Here is a 21,615-nt window from a genome sequence, read left to right on the forward strand (position 1 = left end):
AACAGTGTAAGAGGGTTCCTTTTCTCCACACCCTCTCCAGCACTTATTGTTTGTAGAATTTTGGATAGCAGCCATTCTGACCAGCGTGAAATGGAACCTCATTGTGGTTTTGATTTACATTTCTCTGAAAATGAGTGATGTTGAGCATCTTTTCATGTGTTGTTAGTCATCTGTATGTATTCTTTGGAGAAATGTCTGTTTAGTTCTTTGGCCCATTTTTTGATTGGGTCGTTTATTTTTCTGGAATTGAACTGTAGGAGTTGCTTGTATATTTTTGAGATTAATTCTTTGTCAGTTGCTTCATTTGCTATTATTTTCTCCCATTCTGAAGGCTGTCTTTTCACCTTGCTTATAGTTTCCTTTGTTGTGCAAAAGCTTTTAAGTTTAATTAGGTCCCATTTGTTTATTTTTGCTTGTATTTCCATTACTCTGCGAGGTGGGTCATAGAGGATCCTGCTGTGATGTATGTCGGAGAGTGTTTTGCCTATGTTCTCCTCTAGGAGTTTTATAGTTTCTGGTCTTAAGTTTAGATCTTTAATCCATTTTGAGTTTATTTTTGTGTATGGTGTTAGAAAGTGTTCTAGTGTCATTCTTTTATAAGTGGTTGACCAGTTTTCCCAGCACCACTTGTTAAAGAGATTGTCTTTTCTCCATTGTATATTCTTATATCCTTTGTTAAAGATAAGGTGTCCAGAGGTGCGTGGATTTATCTCTGGGGTTTCTATTTTGTTCCATTGATCTATATTTCTGTCTTTGTGCCAGTACCATACTGTCTTGATGACTGTAGCTTTGCAGTATAGCCTGAAGTCAGGCAGGTTGATTCCCCCAGTTCCATTCTTCTTTCTCAAGATTGCTTTGGCTATTCAAGGTTTTTTGTATTTCCATACAAATTGTGAAATTATTGGTTCTAGTTCTGTGAAAAATACCCTTGGTAGCTTGATAGGGATTGCATTGAATCTATAGATTGCTTTGGGTAGTATACTCATTTTCACTGTATTGATTCTTCCAATCCATGATCATGATATATTTCTCCATCTGTTTGCGTCCTCTTTGATTTCCTTCATCAGTGTTTTATAGTTTTCTATATATAGGTCTTTTGTTTCTTTAGGTAGATATATTCCTAAGTATTTTATTCTTTTCATTGCAATGGTGAATGGAATCGTTTCCTTAATTTCTCTGTTTTCTCATTGTTCGTGTATAGGAATGCGAGGGATTTGTGTTAATTTTATATCCTGCAACTTTACTATATTCATTGATTAGCTCTAGAAATTTTCTGGTGGAGTCTTTAGGGTATTCTATGTAGAGGATCATGTCATCTGCAAACAGTGAGAGTTTTACTTCTTCTTTTCCAATCTGGATTCCTTTTCTTTTTCTGCTCTGATTGCTGTGGCCAAAACTTCCAAAACTATGTTGAATAGTAGTGGTGAGAGTGGGCACCCTTGTCTTGTTCCTGACTTTAAGGGAAATGCTTTCAATTTTTCACCATTGAGGATAATGTTTGCTGTGGGTTTGTCATATATAGCTTTTATTATGTTGAAGTATGTTCCTTCTATTCCTGCTTTCTGGAGGGTTTTTATCATAAATGGATGTTGAATTTTGTCAAAGGCTTTCTCTGCATCTATTGAGATAATCATATGGTTTTTATCTTTCAATTTGTTAATGTGGCCCTTGGACTGCAAGGAGATCCAACCAGTTCATTCTGAAGGAGATCAGCCCTGGGATTTCTTTGGAAGGAATGATGCTAAAGCTGAAACTCCAGTACTTTGGCCACCTCATGCGAAGAGTTGATTCACTGGAAAAGACTCTGATGCTGGGAGGGATTGGGGGCAGGAGGAGAAGGGGACGACAGAGGATGAGATGGCTGGATGGCATCACTGACTCGATGGATGTGAGTCTGAGTGAACTCCGGGAGCTGGTGATGGACAGGGAAGCCTGGCATGCTGTGATTCATGGGGTCGCAAAGAGTCGGACACGACTGAGCGACTGATCTGATCTGATCTGATGTTGACTGACTTGCAGATATTGAAGAATCCTTGAATCCCTGGGATAAAACCCACTTGGTCATGATATATGATCTTTTAAATATGTTGTTGGATTCTGTTTGCTAGAATTTTGTTAAGGATTTTTGCATCTATGTTCATCAGTGATATTGGCCTGTAGTTTTTTTTTTTTTTTTTTTGTGGCATCTTTGTCTGCTTTCTTTTCGTTTGGTGGAGGAGCTGGAAGGTAAGTCCTTCCCACTCAGACTCGGCTTGCTGGGCTTCTTCCTTTCTTCTAGTTCACATGGTCTGTGATGTACTTAGTCCAGCATGTTCGTAGTAAGCGGACGACATGTGTCTGTAGAGAGCTGTCCCCTTAAAGGTACTTGCCCCTTGTTCCAGGCACGTGACTGTACAGAATGTGTTTGGAACCCCTCTTTTGGAGTTAGCCTTGGATTTAGACAGGCATCTTTTTTACCTGTTTCCAAATTCTCTGGTACACTCTGGTAACAGGTACAAATGATTTTATGTGCAATGTGATCCTTAGTGATGGTAAATACACATACCTGGTTACCACAGATGCAGAACATTTCTCAAGGACACATAGCAAGAGTAGAGAAAATGTTTATTCATTTACAAACTTAGTAATATGAAAAGAAAACCTTAATTGAAATCTGGCTTGATAGAAACACAGTGCACAAAGTTAATGCCGCATTCACGGGGGCAGAAACGCTCAGTCACCCTGGGTGCCTGTCATCCCCAGGGTGCGGGAGAAAGATCCCGTTTACTAAAGGGCCTCGCACAGCTGCAGGACCACATGCTGACAGGGGTGGGAAAGGGCTGAGCTGAACTGCACATTTACAAACGCAAAGAATGAGTTGTAGCCGTTACACTAGTTACCGTGGCGTTTTCATACATCCCAGGGGTTGACCAGAGAGTAGTGTTAGCTGTGCTGCTGGAAAACCCTTCACTGGAATGAGCTGTGGAAGCTTTCAACCCCACCACACCTGCCTGCTGAAGGTCCTTCTGTTTCTGCCCGCCGTGTGACGCTCTGGAGTGTAAGGCACTAGAACATGGCTGGGTGGAGGAGGGCCCCAAGCCCCAGTTCCTGGTGTGCAAAGGGAATCCTGGCATCAATCTGTTGAAACAGGTGCTAAAAGTATCCCCTCCATGACTTATAATTTCTGTCCTTGAGAGACAGAAAAATGAGAAGGGAGGAAGTCTGCAAAGGATAAAAACAGGTGTATCTAAATATCATGAGAAAAATGGCCCATGAAGAAATGTGTTAATTCTCCAAGGGTTTTGCTCAGAGAAGAATCATATTATACAAGGAACAACTCTGGTGTTTAATGGACAAAGAGAAGGCAAAGACATACAAAAATACTCAGTCCTCTTAAAAAATAGTGTATCTGTAGTGGTGAGGGGCTGCAGATGCCAGCCCCAGAGTGACAATGAAGGAGCCTTACAGCTAACTCAGCACCATAACGTGGAGGGCAGAGTGGCAGGGGTGTGGGGCACATGCTCACAGGGGAGCCCTAGTCCCCTCAGGACTCACTGCCCGGCCTGGTCACTGCTGTGTACTTCACCTGCCGTCTCTCTCTCCCACTCCGCTGTGCTTGAGGCCACATGCCTGCACATGACGTGCAGGAGGAAGAGTCCTCGCTCAGGAGGAACTTCCTCTGTATGATGTTGAGAAAATGCTGCTCATATCAAGGTTTGTGAGGGATGAGTGTGGATGGATGTGCAGAAAGAAAGGAAATAGTAGGTTGTACTTGAGTATTCAACACTGTTGACCAGATCTCTATCTTGGATACTAAAGACGATCCTTGCTGACTACACTGGCCAAGAGGCAACAAAGAGACACAAAAAGGACCTTGTAGTTAATGCCTGAAAGCCAGCTGATATAGTGGTTTTGGAGGTGGAAATCAAGGAGGGGGGTCATCTCTTCAGTGACACAAAATCACTTTTCAGAAGTGCCTGTCACTCCAGCCACACATGTGGTGGTGGGGGACAGGATTAACATCTCCAATGCATGCAAAGGCAGGGGAAAGAAGCAAGCTGAAGAGTTATTCTTCACGTTTCGTTACTTTCTTGGAAGCAACAGCCCAGGAAAGAAGAGATGCAGCTAAAACTCTTGGTCTGTACAAGGAGGTAGAGTCCAAGGACTGCATGCCTCCTGAAGAGAATCGAGCAGAAGTGACTTGGTGCTGCTCCAGTAGAAATGGGAACTCTGGGGCCAAGGTGAGACTGGGGTTAATCACTAGGCTAAATGGCATAGCGTGCATTTAGGGGGTACAGGGACTCCCCAGAAGAGCACCTGAATGTTGTGGGAACTGTTTAGTTCTGTCTCCTGGAGCACGTCCTGCCCACGCAGTGCTGTGTGACCAAAACACAAGCTAAGAGACATCAAATGGGCTACCCAGGCAGGTAGGTTTCTTGTCCCTTTTTTTGTGTGTGAAAACCTTCTCAATTAGAGCTTTCATCACAGACAAGAAATCTTCAACGTCAATCACATGACCATGGGACTTACACGTGGTACAAGTAACTAGGGGCTTATCTCAAGGGAGAAGACGCCCGGTAGACTTGCAGCCTGGATTCTCTATCTGTTTGAAGCCAACACACTTTGTATTTCTAGGTTCAAAACGATTCAACTGAATATGCTGAGAAGACTGTGGACCCCCTCTCGCAAGACAAATCATTTCAGAGAAGAAAGTTCATCCATCTAAAACAAAGAGTCCAGCCACCCCTTCAACAAACCCTCGAGTCTCCAGGAAGAAAGAGATGAGTTGTCACGGGTCCAGTCCCCAAGGAAGTGATACAGAAATGAGGATGTTTTGATTGTCAACCATGCCTGAGGCAGGAAAGAGTCACTCTCTTCAGTTTAGGACCAAACAGAGAAACCTACCAGATTCATATTGCCTATTTCAATGAAACAAAGGAGACTTCCAGGGTGAATGTAAAGTGCCAGAAGGTAAATACGTAAGTTTCAGGGCACTCAAAAAACAAGTGCTGCCCCCAGAATCTTAACATCTTGTACTTTACACATAAATCTAAAATCTAGAGTTTCCTTTGGATTCAGTCCCAAATAAATTTTAATTTATAAAGACAACTTTGCAGTGGTGCCGAGCATGGGATACCTTTAGTTCTACATCAGTCTCCATCTTCCTGGGTCAGTCAGCTGGCCAACACCTGCGTTGGCAAGGGCTCATGTCCTGCTCCCTCAAGTTTCATGACTGCTGTTCTGTGCTCTCCAGCTGGGCAGCACCCCTCCTCTCTGCCTGGAAGCAGCATCTCTCAACTCGTTAAATACACATTTACATCAAAATACCAAACCCCCAACAGATTTCTAATCATGTACTCCCTCATTAATCAGTGAAGACCTTGTAAGAAGGTGGACACTGAAGTCAGTGATCAAGTGGGTAAACAGAAATCCCAGAGAAATGCCAGAGTAGGCAGAGATCTGAGAAGTTTAAGCTTCTCTAATAACATGAAAGGATCATCTTGAATATACTTACAGACCTGTCAGGACTAAGGCAGCCAAGACACCAAAGGCTACGGTTCAAGTCTCTAGCAGCAATTTGTCTGCAAGGGGAAATGACATGTGGGGATGGATATCATAGTCCGGGAGATCTTAAGCAAACACAGGCAATGCTTAAAGCGAGCAGGGCCTTCTTACCCCAGTCGCTTTCTATTCCAGAAGATGTGGAGAGATGGCTGGAAAGAGAAGATGGAAGCAGACCTTGGGCTCAGGTAACACACTCTCCCCACACTGGGAGCAGAGGGCACCTCCATGTGGCTCTCTCTCTTCTCTGTGGGGGAAGCCAGACCCGGGGTCCCAGTGGCTCCCGCCCACTCAACATGGCCCCAGGCTCACTCCCTCAACCAGGGTGCCTAGCCTGTCTCCCTTGCCCTGCTCTAAATGGGGAGAAGGTCTGCTGAGCCAGCGGCTCCTGTGGCAGGGACATGGGAGGCTGACCTGAAAGTTGTGTGGGCTTGGAGAAGAGGATCATCAAGGTGGGGTGACTGAACTGTGAGGAGCTGAAGGAAAAGCAGCACTGTTTCTAGAAGACTCAGCATTGCTGAGCTGTACTTTGAGGTCAGACTCTGTCAGCTGGGAAAAGCAACCCAGAAGGCAAACTGGCCTTTCTCTTCAAACAGTGTGGCTTACTTGTCTACTCAGTCAAACAAACCAACCAAAACCCCCTCACTGTAGAGGTTAGCAAGAGATGAAGAAACTTACAGGCAGGTGGTGCTTGCCCAACAGTCTGATAACTGGGTCAGTGGGGAGACCCAGGAGGGTTAACTGTTTATCTCTGCTAACCCCCAGGTATTGCCCTCACGATGCCTCTCTCATCAGCGAGGTAGGTGGTCATCCTCCTGACAGAGGGCTCACGGAGCCAACCTGCAGCACAAAGGAACGGGAGGACGACCTGCCCGGCTGAAAGGCATAAGCTGTTCCATGACGGCAACCCACAGAATTCACAGGTTCTTCCAAGGAAACAGCTCCACGGAGATGGACACTTAGCCTGCAGCCTGCCTTGCTTCAAGACACAGCACATGAAGTCAGGCTGTCAGCACAACCCACCTCACAAGGAGTCTGCTCCTATCCTCTGCCACCACGGGAACCTGAGAGGTGGAGTAGTGGCGACCAGCCCAGAGTATCAGGAGATGGGAGACGCAGGGGGAGGAGGAGATGGAGGGAGAGAGAAGGGAGCAAAGGGAGAGTTAAAAGCGGAAAAAGTCTACCAGGAGAGAAGAGATGGGAGGCCAAGCTTAACTCAAGAAGAGGGAGGGGTCAGGAGGAGGAGAAAAGCCCCTATGATGGTGAGAAGGAGGGGTGGCAGCGAGGCCCCCCGGCCTCACTTCCCGTGCAAGTCACTTAGCTCCACGTCCTCCTTCCGGCGCTTGTGGGTGAGGAGGGAGGGGACCGGGTACAGCTTGGCCTTGGCCTGGAACCGGTGTCCTGCAATGTCAATCTCATATTCTCCCCGGTTGATGAAATCCGCTGTCACCACCTGCTCCTCCCCTGTGTCCTCGGAGAAGTTGTGCACGAAGCCGAGACACACGTGGCGCTCCAGGGTGTAGCCGTAGGCGCTGCTGGTGGTCTTGCCCACATACCGCCCATTCCGGTAAATGGGCTCCCCCCACCACGGCCAGAGGTCCAGGTCTGTGTCGTGGTCGTCCAGGATGAACATGGTGAGGCGCTTGTACACCCCATTCTGCCTCTGCTGCAGCAGCGCGTCGCGCCCGATGAAATCCACGCCCTAGGAAAAAGAAGCGGCGCTCAGACCGTCAGGTCCCGGCGTAACCGCGGAGCACCGCCCCTCCCCCCCTCCCCGCTGCACGCGCTGGAGAATGCGGGCTTCCCACTGTGCGGGAAACCTGTGTTCCCAACACGAGACACCTTCAGAGGATCCTTGTAACAGCACAGGTACACATCGTTTTGTTTTCTAAACACATTTCAATCATGAGACCACACAGAAAAAAACAGGCAGAAAAATCTACACTTAAAAGTGCTTGTTGGAACTGTTTTAGAAAAGCAATGTTTTTATATAATCTCAACAAAAAGTCCATTTATATATTGTATGCATATATATTTATGCATATGTACAAAAAAGCAGAATAAAAATTTTTTTTAAATTTCATTTTATATTGGAATATAGCCAATTAATATATTGGGATATTCCAATTATTTGGAATATATTAACTCCAATATAATATTCCAATTAATTGGGATATATTGATTAGCCAATTAATTGGAATATAGCCAACTGCAGTCCCTTGGACTACAAAGAGCTCAAACCAGTCCATCCTAAAGGAAATCAGTCCTGAATATTCATTGGAAGGACTGATGCTGAACCTCCAATACTTTGGCCACCTGATGCGAAGAGCTGACTCACTGGAATGGACCCTGATGTTGGGAAAGACTGAAGGCAGGAGGAGAAGGGGACGACAGAGGATGAGATGGTTGGATGGCATCACCGACTCAATGGACATGAGTTTGAGCAAACTCTAAGAGTTGGTGACGGACAGGGAGCCTGGCGTGCTATAGTCCATGGGGTCGCAGAGTCAGACATGACTGAGCAACTGAAGTGAACTGGACTGACAGCAGGTAACAATGTTGTGATAGTTTCAGGTGAACAGTGAAGGGACTCAGCCATATATATGTATCCATACACAGATCCATGTATGCGTCTATCCATATATACGTATCCATACACAGATCCATATATGTGTCTATCCCCTACCCACCACCCCAGGCTGCCACTTAAAACTGAGCAGAGTTCCCTAGGCTATACAGTAAGTCCTTGCTGGTTATCTATTTTAAATATAGCTGTGTGTTCACATCCATCCCAACTCCCCAACTATCCCTTCCCCTCATTCTTCCCTAAAATAAACTTAACAGTGATTGTGTCTGAAAAAAAAAAAAAAGAGTGATTTTAATTTTGTTTTTCCCTATTTTCCAAATTGAGTATTCTTTAATTTTATATCAGAGAAAAATACTTACCTAATCACACAAAAAGAGCAGCAGAGGTCTACTATGTTGTTTGGTAGAGAATGACTGCTAAGAGATTTTGTTAAGTGAAAAAAGTCAGGTGCAATATACCAAGTGTGTAGGGCCCAAGCACCACAATTAAGAAAGCAGTGAAGGGAGACTCCTCTGCATGCTCTGCACGGATGCTCTACAGGGAGACAGGACACTGTGCTTCTGGTCAAGCTGGCAGGAGGGCTGGGGGGGCTCAGAGTGGGGAAAGAGAATTTTATCCTCTTAAATGGTGATTTAACGAATATTTTTGAATTGCCATGATCAATAATAAACATATTTCCTATAAAGAAAAAAAGAGCATTTTCATATATTACTTTTGAAATGAAAAAAAATTAGGAAGTTGAATGTAATGTGACTCATTTGTATGTTTGTGGCAGGTTAATGAATCGCCATAACCAACTCTGAAAAACTGCCCAGAAAGCACTCAGTCTAAAACAGAGTGCAGTGCCCCAAACACGTGTTGTCTATCTGTCGTGTTTCCTTAGTCAGTGTTTTACCCCTCAGGCATCCTGAGGCCTCGGCCCCTGCACACCTGTTCCCCTGCAGGCTCCCTGCCTGGAGAGCTGAGGGCGGAGTGGAGTCAGCACGCGAGTACAATACCTTGTCTAACTTCACCCGAGACTCTCCTCCGCATTCCAGGGGTGTGGTGAGGGTGTTTAAGTCCTGACCCCAGAAGGCAAAAAACTTCTCAATTCGGAGACTACGAAGAGCGTAATACCCAGCATTCCGGATTCCGTATTTCTGCCCCACGCTCATCACTTCATTGTATACGTGCAGGGCGTACTAGAGGGAGAGACGAGAGGTCAGTAATGAGCAGACCTTCAGCACTGAACATGGCGCGCGGCTGGCTGTCCCTGCTACCTGGACAGGGCAGGAGGTTGGCTATAATCCTCAGGAGCCCCACTGCCACAGCCCAGACTTAAGCTCCAGGAAAGCAGCATCCGTCTCCTCACTTCTCTACAATGTCTAGGATCTAAGTACACAGCAGCACGACATAACTCACAGAAGCTCTCTTACCACTCAGCAAACAACCAATCTCGTAACCGCCTCTCCGGCAGCCACACATCCTCCCCACCATGTTCTCTTGCCCCTGCTCCCCAACCCTGGTCCTTCCCTCGTGCACTGGCCCACGCTGTGAAACTAGATTTCCATGTAACTCTAGGCGTGCATGCACAACTCTGATCTGTCACACCAACTGTGGCATCTTAGCCCTGGAGCAGGTCACAGAGGACCCCAGAAAGCAAAGCCCTCCTACCACGTCCCGCAGCATCCAGTCTCTCACACTGCTTTGTTTTTGGTTCCAGATATGTTTAAGTACCAGATAACTTAAATGAGCAGAAAGTTTTCCAAATTGAAAGCAAATAATCTAAACATACTATGTTAAGCCTGAAGCCCAACAACAACAATACTGTTTACTTTAAAAACTGTAACTCAGAGAAAACAAGACACAGAAGAATGAGAAAGACAGATGTTATATAATCCACACTTACGTGTGGAATCTTAAAAAAAAAAACAAAACACCAAAAAACCCCCAAAATAGCACCCAAACTCATAGAACAAGAGACCAGGTGGTTACTGGTAGGTAGAGGGGTGAGGACTGGAGGAAGGTGGTCAAAAGGTAGAAGCTTCCTTGTAAGGCAGGCACTAGGGATGTGGTGTACATGTGACTACAGTTGACGCTGCTGTATGATACACATGAAAGTTAAGAGTAAATCCTGAGAGGAGTTATCACAGAAAAACAATTTTTCTCTCTTTTTTATTGACGCTGTATGAGATAGTGAATGCTAAGTCTATGTAAGTCAGTCCATTATACTGTCCACCTGAATCTTAAACAACGATGTATATAAATTATATCTCAATATAACGGGGGGGAACAAGGAAAAGCAGCTTCATCGGTATTGCAATTCTTTAATGTATATGGCTCTATAAACTGTACTACTGCAGCCAAACAGGCCTCGACTAAACAGAACAATGTGGTCAAGACGATTTTAGATGTGGACAAGGGAGTCTGGGCTATTGGTACAACACAGCCTGTGGTATGTGTGTAAGTCAAACACTGGAGATAGCAAAGGTGGGTGGAGGAGACCAGTGGGGACTGGCTGGGCAAGGAGAGTAAGAATGAGCCGTATCTTAGGTGGGTTCAGTGTCTCAAGCTGAATGCTCTGTGTCTGAGTTAAGAGGAAGACAGAGAAGAAAAGACTGAAAGCAAGTTATTAGTCTTGGACTAGAGAAGAGCAAAGGGAAAAGTAGGTCCCCACCATTTACTCACTTTCTCACTAAATGCCAGGGATTGAGGGTAAATAATCTGCCGTCTGCCACCATGCTTCTGGAAGCCATCTCCTCTAAGAGACAAGTATAACCTTCTTGAGGACAAAAACCAGCTTGAAAAGAACCCAAGCAGTGCAAAAATTACCTCTTGGACTCATGGAAAACATGAGTAAGAATGGGACCAGCCCAAGAGAATGAGGTGGAAAACAGAGCTTCCCCCTCCTGATGGGCTTTGCTGATTAATGACCCGGGAGCAGGTGGTCACACCTCAGTGACCTGATAGTCACAGTTGATCCCCTGTCGGTACAGGCAAAATGTGCCAGCTATATGTGTATCAGCTCTTCTCAAATTGTAACATTTGAGTGTGAAAAAGCAGATGAAATTTGATGGGATGGCAAATCCATGCTTCATGTAATAATTAAAAGGAAACCTAATACCATGAGTAACATGACTAATGTCAAGAACGTGAGGATGCTGAGGATCAATGCTACTTGTCACAACTGGACACAGGAAAGAAAATGCAGGAATAAAATTGTTAAGAAACAAGAAAAATGATTACTATTTGTATATGGTCAGACTGAACTCTGGAAATTCCAGAGAAACAACTAAAAAACAGCTATAAACAGTAAGACAGTTTAGGAAGGAAACAGGTTAAAGCATTAATAAACAAAAGAAAAAAGCTTTTAGAAATCATAATCACCTAGAAGATACTAGAATAAAGATACCCTTCCTATTCACAATAGCAACACCACCAAAATATTATTCATATAAATTTATAACATCTACATGAGGAAAACTTCAAAATACCTCTGAAGGTCACACACACGTTAGGGAATGTTTAACAGGAGGATTCCTGTGTGCTCTTTTCTGTCTCTCATAAATCCTTTGTTCCTTATCAGTTCCTGGTAATGACTGGAGCAGCACGCTGCTCCCAGGACTGAGGTCATGAGATAAAACGCATGCGTGGATTTCCTTCAGTAAACATTCTCCTTACAACAAAACTGCTTAGTCACGACTCTTTTTCTTGAGATATGGATTGTCTTCTGAATCATGACCACTGTTAATTCCTTGTTTCCTTGATAACAGTTGCTGTACGTCTGGTTTTCTGATCTTTATCATTGTCGAAAGAAATTCCTTGCACAACAGCCTATATGTACTCACAGAAAGATCACTAAAGCACCCCTGCTCCACCAGAGGCCTGGGTCCCCGTGTCTCTCTCTCTCTCTCCCTCCCTCCAGCTAATTCTCTGGAGCGTGGAAACCCGCCAAGCTCGCTCTCCTGCCTGGGCTTTCAAGACCTCTTCGAGAGGACACCCTGTGCCTTCATGAGTGGTGCAAGCCCTGTTCAAGGGTTTTATTGGTTCTCTGCGTAAACCAGGGAATATTAGCTTCTTTCTCTCTTTCTTTCACTTTCTTATTGTCGACTCCAGACTACCAGGTTCCGGTCCATTAAAGGACCGCAACACACACACACAAACCCAAATAAAAAAGGTACATTCTGATTGTAATATTCAACACACGTAAGAGTGTCAATTCTTCCTAACTGACAAACGTAACACAACCCCCCAAATCAGGGTGTTTTTAACTAGATGATTATAAATGTTTATGAGGGAGCATAAGGAAATAGGAATTACTTTCCAGAGTTTTCCAAGCTGTGAAGGAGGAAAGCATTACCAAGTATTAAAATGAACAATAAAGACTCAATAATTAAGATAATGTGGTCCTGGATAAACCAAACAGAATAAAGGTCCAGAAATATACCCAAATGTAGCAACTTAGTATGTGATAAAGGTAGAATCTCATGCTGATTGGTTATCCATGTTAGAAAAAATAGCTTGATCCACAGCTCATAAAGTGTACCAAGAGACAGTGCAAAAGGTTCGTGCATTTAAATATTTAAAAAGCCCCACAAACCCCTAAATAGCAATAACACAAACTATAAATAAATTAAAAAATAAAAAAACCTGAAAACACCAGAAGAAAAGAGGAAAAATTTTATAACTCTGGGGTGGGGAAGCCCATTCTATGTATCAAAGTTTGGAAGCCACAAAAGGTTGATCAATTCACCTACCAAAAAAATAAATTTGTTTTTGCAACATACGGAACATTTTCCATAATAAAAAGTAAAATGAAAAAAACCCTTCAACATGGTAAAAACAACAACAACAACAAATCAAGACAAATGGGAAAAAAAATTTACAACTTAACAGTAAGGACTGTCTGGTTCAGAGAAATTAGGTAAAAAGACTAATAATTTAATACACAAATGGACAAAAGATAGAGCCAGAACATTCATTCATACAGCACTTACTAAGCATTTACTATGTGCCAAGCTCCTCTGTGCTGGTGATACAGAAGTTAAATAACTCTGCGTTCAGCAAACCTGTATTTAAAACGGGTAAACTGTTGAACAAAATAAAGAAAATATATATTCTGAGAGACACTGGTAAGCACCCTGAAGAAAAACAGGGAAGGGGGCTAGGGAGGAGGGGGCTGGTGGATGCAGCTTTAAAGAAGGTCTCATCAAGAAGGCGAGGCGAGACCAGACCTGAAGCAGGTGTGGCCCTCAGCCTGGTGGCACTATGAAGGACAGACTGCCAAGGACAGCTGAGGGCAGGCGGAAAGGCCCCGAGGCTTCAGACGTTCGCCCAGCAGGGAGTGAAGGGCCGGGAGCGAGAGCCAGGAAGACGGGAGATAGGAGCAGCCCCGAGAAGGGCAGGCGGAGCAGTGCGGGCCTGCGGACAGGCTTTTACTCAGAGGGAGCCGGGTTTTGAAAAGCAGCTTGATCTCTTGCATAAAACTGCACTGACAAACTGCTTTGCACCCATCGGCCCAAAGAGTGACAACCTGGTGCTGGTACAAGCAATAAAGAAAAAGGGACTCTTGTACACTGCGGAACTTTTTATAACAGCCAAGGATGAGAAACCCCATAAATGTCTATTAATAGCAGACTAGTTAAACTATGATTCAGGGCCTTCCCTGGGGGTCCAGTGGCTAAGATTCTGCACTCCCAATGCAGGAGGCCTGGGTTCCATCCCTGGTCAAAGAATGTGCTGCAACAGACTGAAGATCCAACATGTTGCAACTAAGACCCAGCACAGCCAAATAAATATTTTTAAAATAAATGATTGAACTATATAATGGAATACTGCAGCACTTTTATTAAAAAGGAAGGAAAAAGGAAAAGGAAGCTCTCTCTTAGGTCCTGGCAGGTGAAGACCTGTAAGCTGCTTGGTAAAACAATCAGGTGAAGAAGTGCAGTGTGCTTCCACTTGCGTTTCTAAAGAGGGTGTGAAGGTGTCTTTGAACTTGCTTCCATACGCACAAAACTCTGACGTGATATAAACTAACAACTATATCACTCCTGGTGGCTGGTGAGAACTGGTCAGTGGCGCTGAACACATTTCAGAGATGTTTAATTTTAGACCATGTGAATGTTCTAGACCTACAGAAAGCAGTAAAAATGTCACACCCTCTCTCACGCAGCCGGCCGCAGCGAGGAAGGCTGGCAGACGGGCTCTCTGCGCACCCCCACCCCCGCCCCGTGGCGCTTACCTCTATGGGGATGTAGAGCATGAACCCCGGCTCGCCCGTGTGCGTCATGCTCATCACCCGGATCCCATTGGCGTAGCCCACGCTCATCTCCTGTGGAGACCAAGGGAGGGGGTCACCGTGGAGGTGTCAGAGGATGAAGGTCTCAGGAGCCCTCTCATTAGCTCTGCACCCTCCCTGCGTCTGACCCTGGAGGAGACAGACACATGTGAATGAAGCAGTTTCTTCCCTGATGGTCTGTTTCCAGGCAATGGGGTCACTAAGCGCATAGCCCAGCCTCTTAACGCCCAGCTCAGGAGTGCCAGCCCAGCCGCTGGGGGAGTGGAGGCAGTCTTGGACAAGCAGGAAACACTTCTCTCCACAAAGTCCTGCTGAAGATCTGCTGCAGTTTTAGTCAAGACGTCAGGAGCTATGAAGAGCAGGCAAATGCTCCCTGGCAGACCTGGCAGACCAGCCCTGGGCACCTGCCCCAGAGAAGACGCTGGTTCACCTGCTACCCTGGGGGCAGACACTGAGCTCCCCATGTTCTGAACATGTTTCCAGCAGCAGTGACCCAAAAGGGCCTCTGACTCAACCGTGCTCTGTGGTGGGGTGTGCGGAGCCCCAGACGGCCCCCAGCAGGCCGCCTCTGTGGGGAGCAGGTTGGGGCAGTGTGCTGAGGCACAAAGGTGTGGGCAAGCCTCTTCTGAGCAAAGAAAGGGCTCTGACAGGGCCGGCCGACAGCTAACAGAGCTTTCTGCTGCTTTAACTGTGCCACAGAGAAGAGAGAGCTGTGCAGTCACTTAAGAGGAACCTGACTTCAGTCTGAACTTCAAAGAGCACCCCATCAGTAACTGTCGCGGAGCTGCCTGTGACAGTTGCCAAAACACTGGTCTGTGCGACCTCTCCATCTGCTGCTTCCCAGAGTGTTCAGCTGTCCTTCCTTTCACTCAGTTGCACTTTGTTTCACTCAGATCTAGTTGCCAAGTATAAGAAAGAAAACTACGTATGTTGTTCAGGGATTCACCTAGCCATTTCTTATCTGAAGGGGCACCACATACACAGAAGTTACTTTGTGTGTGGAAAAGAGGAAGCTCTGCATGGAGAGAAGGGACCTGACCTTGGCTGGGGTTTCTCGGCATCAGTGTCATAATATTACAACATAAAAATGTAATCCACTGCTACAGAAAGCAATGGGCTTCCCTGATAGGTCAGCTGGGAAAGAATCTGCCTGAATGCAGGAGACCCCAGTTCAATTCCTGGGTCGGGAAGATCGCCTGGAGAAGGGATAGGCTACTCACTCCAATATTCTTGGGCTTCCTTGTGGCTCAGCTGGTACAGAATCCGCCTGCAATGTGGGAGACCTGGGTTTGATCCCTGGGTTGGGAAGATCCCCCTTGAGAAGAGAAAGGCTATCCACTCCAGTATTCTGGCCTGGAGAATTCCGTGGACTATACAGTCCATGGGGTCAAAGAGTCAGACACGACTGACCGACTTTCACTTTCTCAGAAAGCAAAAAATATATAGAACTGATATTGAGAAAAGTTAGGTCCACTTTAACGACATCAAGTTTATTAAATAAGAAGACTGTCAAGAATGGAAAACAGTGGATATGCTCATTTTGTTTGCTTAACATAAGAACACACTCTGTGGATGTTAACACCATAATGAGAACATGTAATTGTAATCTCTATATACGAACATTCCCTGCTTATTTAAAAACTAGAAGTTTTCCAGTACTCACCTTGCAAAACAGACTTGGGAAGTGGTCTGGAGTCATGGGGGCATAGGACAGCTCGGACAGCACGTCTACAGCTCGAGGACCAATCAGGTTGAGGGCTAAAGGGGAAAGAACAGGACATGTCTGGCTGCTCCAGGTGAACAGCTGAGCCAATGGGGAAGGTCTGTTCTGGACTTGCTCACCTATGGCCGGGTCTGGGTGGCAAGACCGTGAAAACCTTCCTGTGTTTAGGCAGTCCTAGGATGCACCTAGATTCTGGCAAACACACTTCTGACAAGGCTGCTAAGTGCTGCCACTGACTCCTGGCATGTGAGAGCCTGGCCAGTTGTGGCCTCTTCCTGGGTACAAAGGAAGACGAGCCTCTACAGCCTCCTCTGCAGGGAGACTGGGAGCATGAGGCCAGAGGACAGGAGTCCACTCCCAGGGCTGGCCCTGAACACCTGCATAGGTCCCGCTCCCCTCCTCTTCCCAGTGCAGGTGTGTGATGGAAAAGCCCCAAACATAAATCAGTAACAGGAGAGCCCGAGGAGAGCTGCCCCTTTGCCGGGATCTGTGACAGCAGCTGAGCACATCATATATCAGATACCCTCAGACAGACTGGAAAACAGGCTGGCTTCCATAAGCTTCTAGTTTTCCAATCTGGTAGCAAGAAGGCCATCATATTTGCTACAATGAACTCGCCTCTAGTGGAGGCGAGGCAAGGGTCCTTTAAGTGAGAAGCAGGGAGGGGTTAAGCTGGAATTAGGGGGCAGAAGAGAAAGGGCTGCTCCATGAGAGGACTGCTGAGGGGGAGGTAATCAGGAAATAAGTTAACTATCCTTAAGAAGTATTTACTTACTAAAAAAAACCAAAAACTAAGGGGAAATTGTGACGAAAACAATACTTACATGATGAATTAAAATAATTTAATAATGAGTCATCCGTTAATTCAACAAATATTTGCACTCTGATTTGCAGCCAAAGATGGAGAAGCTCTATACAGTCAGCAAAAACAAGACCAGGAGCTGACTGTGGCTCAGACCATGAACTCCTTATTGCCAAATTCAGACTTAAATTGAAGAAAGTAGGGAAAACCACTAGACCATTCATGTATGACCTAAATCAAATCCCTTATGATTATACAGTGGAAGTGAGAAATAGATTTAAGGGCCTAGATCTGATAGAGTGCCTGATGAACTATGGAATGAGTTTCGTGACACTGTACAGGAGACAGGGATCAAGACCATTCCCATAGAAAAGAAATGCAAAAAAGCAAAATGGCTGTCTGGGGAGGACTTACAAATAGCTGTGAAAAGAAGAGAAGGGAAAAGCAAAGGAGAAAAGGAAAGATATAAACATCTGAATGCAGAGTTCCAAAGAATAGCAAGAAGAGATAAGAACGCCTTCTTCAGTGATCAATGCAAAGAAATAGAGGAAAACAACAGAATGGGAAAGACTAGGGATCTCTTCAAGAAAACCAGAGATACCAAAGGAACATTTCATGCAAAGATGAGCTTGATAAACGACAGAAATGGTACGGACCTAAGAGAAGCAGAAGATATTAAGAAGAGATGGCAAGAATACACAGAAGGACTGTACAAAAAAATCTTCACGACCCAGATAATCACAGTGGTGTGATCACTGACCTAGAGCCAGATATCCTGGAATGTAAAGTCAAATGGGCCTTAGAAAGCATCACTATGAACAAAGCTAGTGGAGATGATGGAATTCCAGTTGAGCTATTCCAAATCCTGAAAGATGATGCTGTGAAAGTGCTGCACTCAATATGCCAGCAAATTTGGAAAACTCAGCAGTGGCCACAGGACTGGAAAAGGTCAGTTTTCATTTCAATCCCAAAGAAAGGCATTGCCAAAGAATGCTCAAACTACCGCACAATTGCACTCATCTCACATGCTAGTAAAGTAATGCTCAAAATTCTCCAAGCCAGGCTTCAGCAATATGTGAACCGTGAACTTCCAGATGTTCAAGCTGGTTTTAGAAAAGGCAGAGGAACCAGAGGTCAAATTGCCAACATCTGCTGGATCATGGAAAAAGCAAGAGAGTTCCAGAAAAACATGTATTTCTGCTTTATTGACTATGCCAAAGCCTTTGACTGTGTGGATCACAATAAACTGTGGAAAATTCTGAAAGAGATGGGAATCCCAGACAACCTGATCTGCCTCTTGAGAAATCTGTATGCAGGTCAGGAAGCAACAGTTAGAACTGGACATGGAACAACAGACTGGTTCCAAATAGGAAAAGGAGTACGTCAAGGTTGTATATTGTCACCCTGCTTATTTAACTTCTATGCAGAGTACATCATGAGAAACGCTGGACTGGAAGAAACACAAGCTGGAATCAAGATTGCCGGGAGAAATATCAATAACCTCAGATATGCAGATGACACCACCCTGATGGCAGAAAGTGAAGAGGAACTCAAAAGCCTCTTGATGAAAGTTAAAGTGGAGAGTAAAAAAGTTGGCTTCAAGCTCAACATTCAGAAAACGAAGATCATGGCATCCGGTCCCACCACTTCATGGGAAATAGATGGGGAAACAGTGGAAACAGTGTCAGACTTTATTTTTCTGGGCTCCAAAATCACTACAGATGGTGACTGCAACCATGAAATTAAAAGACGCTTACTCCTTGGAAGGAAAGTTATGACCAACCTAGATAGCACATTCAAAAGCAGAGACATTACTTTGCCAACAAAGGTTCGTCTAGTCAAGGCTATGGTTTTTCCTGTGGTCATGTATGGATGTGAGAGTTGGACTGTGAAGAAGGCTGAGCACTGAAGAATTGATGCTTTTGAACTGTGGTGTTGGAGAAGACTCTTGAGAGTCCCTTGGACTGCAAGGAGATCCAACCAGTCCATTCTGAAGATCAGCCCTGGGATTTCTTTGGAAGGAATGATGCCAAAGCTGAAACTCCAGTACTCTGGCCACCTCATACGAAGAGTTGACTCATTGGAAAAGACTCTGATGCTGGGAGGGATTGGGGGCAAGAGGAGAAGGGGACGACAGAGGATGAGATGGCTGGATGGCATCACTGACTGGATGGACGTGAGTCTGAGTGAACTCTGGGAGTTGGTGATGGAAAGGGAGGCCTGGCGTGCTGTGATTCATGGGGTCGCAAAGAGTTGGACATGACTGAGCGACTGATCTGATCTGATCTGATGCTGACTATAGGGGATACAGCAGTAACAACACAGAGGAGCAATACGTCATCCCATGCTTTACTTACAACGTGGGGAAGTGCTAGGGATCGATTGGCTATGACCAGGAGCCTCTTACAAGAGGCTAATTCTGATACTCCTGAACATCAGATATGAAGAAGGCAAATGGAGAAGACAAACCTGGATTACGGGGCCGGCCAACCCCGGAGGGCCCCCTGACCCCAGCGGGCCGCCTGACCCTGGAGGGCCCCTTACCAGTGTATTTCCAGGTGACATCCTCCAGAATCAGGTTGCTGTCTTCTGGCATGTACTTCTTAAGCCAAGCCCAACAATGGACCTGCTGGTCGGTTGGAGAAATCATGAAGAAACTGAAAGTGAGACCAAAAGTAATCAAAACCAGGCGGCAGAAGAATGATCAGGAAGCAGTGGGTTCTCAACTAGAGTCAAAGCAATGGACAGAACGTGGCCAGTGGTCTCTTCACTTTCAGGACACACCACATCAGGACAAAGCAAGGTTCTGGCGTCCTGCTAGTGCCAAGAAATCACACAGCCTACTAACGTAAGATAAGGCACTTTCTCCAAGTAGAATAACTAATTCTCCACACTAGGTTTTAAATAATCTGGTGCGTTTCTTTCCCCCTCCTCGTCGGGGGGTGAAGTGGGGGGTGTGTGTGTGCGTGCGCATGCACGGGCGCTGCTGATGAACAGGCCATGCTTTTTGTTCTCAGTGTTATTAATGGGGTCCTGCTGAAGTGGCCACGCCCTCTAGGGCCATGTGCGGAGGGAGCGGGGCGGCGCCTGGCTCACCTGCGCTTGCTCAGCCGGGCTATGCTGCAGTCATTTTCGTACCCACCACGCTCGTTGAGCATGCCGGTATGCACGATGTGGCCCACGGGCACGTCAAGGTCGTTGGAGAAGAGGTACTGGAGAATTTCTAATGCCTGATCCCCGGTGGACTGTAGGGTTGGGGAATGAAACAGAGATAACAGATGTAAGAACCTCTGGCTGGCAATGAGGCCTGACGTGCAAGGCCACTTGCTGAGAAAATTCAACTAGCTGGCCCTCGCGCAACGACATCTGCAGATTCACCCCACTGCAAGGAGCTCAGGTAAGCTAGCTACGGATTCTAGTGTCAAATGGGCCTCTACAAGCAGAGAAAGAATCAGAAACAAAGAGTTACAAATTCCAGAAAATGTTATAATTCAGTTGACACACTAAAATATACCCGAGTTCTTACAGAATCAGTTTTGAAGTGACAGATGATAAACAAGAGGCAGATAATAAACATGCATGTTTCCAAGTCTGTTCCTTTGGTTCTCAAATACTTACTGTTATTTCAAACTTTGTGAAAGAGGACATGTCAATGACACACACGGCTTCCTTACAGCACTTGACTTCGGACTCCACAATCTCAAACCAGTCTGGCTTGTAGAAAGTCTTGCTCTGCTCCAAGGCCAGGAGGTCTATAGGACAGAGAAAACCAAAGGAAGAAGGAAAAGGAGGGGATTTGTCCTGGGGAGTTTCCTTGATAGCTTAGGACAGTATACTTGGTTTTTATTATTTATTCTCCCAGGAACACAGTCGAGCTGTACTGATTTAAAAATAAGGTTTAGGACTTCCCTAGTGGTCCGGTGGTTAAGAATCTGCCTGTCAATAAGGGGACACAGGCTTGATTCCTGACCCAGGAAGATCCCACATGCCATGGAGCAACTAAACCTGCGCATACAACTCCCGGAGCCCGTGCCCTAGAGCCTGTGCTCTGCAACGAGACCCGTGCACCACAACCGGAGCGCGGCCCCCACGGGCGCAGCTGAGAGCGCCCCAGCTCGGCAACAGAGACCCGACACAGCCAAAAATCCATGATTTAAAACCAGACCAAACCAAGATTTATTATTCTTAGGACAAAAAGAACAAATATGAGAACGTGCCTTCTTACCCTTGTCTGGTGGTATGAAGTACTTTGGCCTCTCGAATCCATGTTTCTCCATCCACCTGGCTCCCTGCGCGTCCAGCCGGTCATAGAGAGGAGAGGTGCGTAACTGCCTTCCAGTCTGGAAGTCCCAACGGGGAACCTTCAGGTCGTAGAGCAGAGCTAGGAGATGAAGAGCAGCCCGTGAGAGCCCAAGCCACAGAGCTGAGCACCCATATCCACGAGACTCTGGAGTTGCTTCCATTCAAAAGAGCATGCTTTCCAGGCTGCTGTAGCCCAACTTCCCAACAATACCTAGTGTGACAGGAATGTTCCAGAAGAAAGGATTGCATTGTAAGAGCTGGTGTCGCCCCTCCACAGAGTTATACAGCTGTGAGTCACGTCACGACTCCAGATCTTTGTTTATAATTATTTTTAAGCTAGCAGGTGGAAACAATAGCAGAAAGGGTTCTAAACCTTGCCAAGC

At 45.7% G+C, this 21,615-nt stretch overlaps 1 protein-coding gene across 6 annotated transcripts in view; it reads right to left on the bottom strand.

Moving 5' to 3' along the window:
• Window positions 1-2,587: 2,587 nt before the first annotated feature.
• PDPR (pyruvate dehydrogenase phosphatase regulatory subunit) overlaps window positions 2,588-21,615 on the bottom strand; it is a 44,518-nt gene continuing 25,490 nt past the window's right edge. For all 6 annotated transcript variants that reach the window (XM_086349840.1, XM_086349845.1, XM_086349844.1 and 3 more), the window contains 8 exons: window positions 21,156-21,311; window positions 20,549-20,682; window positions 20,027-20,175; window positions 19,475-19,587; window positions 16,069-16,163; window positions 14,349-14,438; window positions 9,127-9,309; window positions 2,588-7,243 (listed from right to left, as the gene is read on the bottom strand). In XM_086349840.1, the coding sequence (XP_086205966.1) occupies window positions 6,839-7,243; window positions 9,127-9,309; window positions 14,349-14,438; window positions 16,069-16,163; window positions 19,475-19,587; window positions 20,027-20,175; window positions 20,549-20,682; window positions 21,156-21,311 (1,325 nt within the window). In that variant the 3' untranslated portion in view covers window positions 2,588-6,838. The remainder of the gene's footprint in view (window positions 7,244-9,126; window positions 9,310-14,348; window positions 14,439-16,068; window positions 16,164-19,474; window positions 19,588-20,026; window positions 20,176-20,548; window positions 20,683-21,155; window positions 21,312-21,615) is intronic.

The sequence above is a fragment of the Bos grunniens genome, chromosome 18 (genome assembly GCF_055505025.1).
Source record: "Bos grunniens cultivar Pamir isolate PY7600 chromosome 18, Bosgru_T2T1.0, whole genome shotgun sequence".
NCBI classification, from domain to species: Eukaryota; Metazoa; Chordata; class Mammalia; order Artiodactyla; family Bovidae; genus Bos; species Bos grunniens.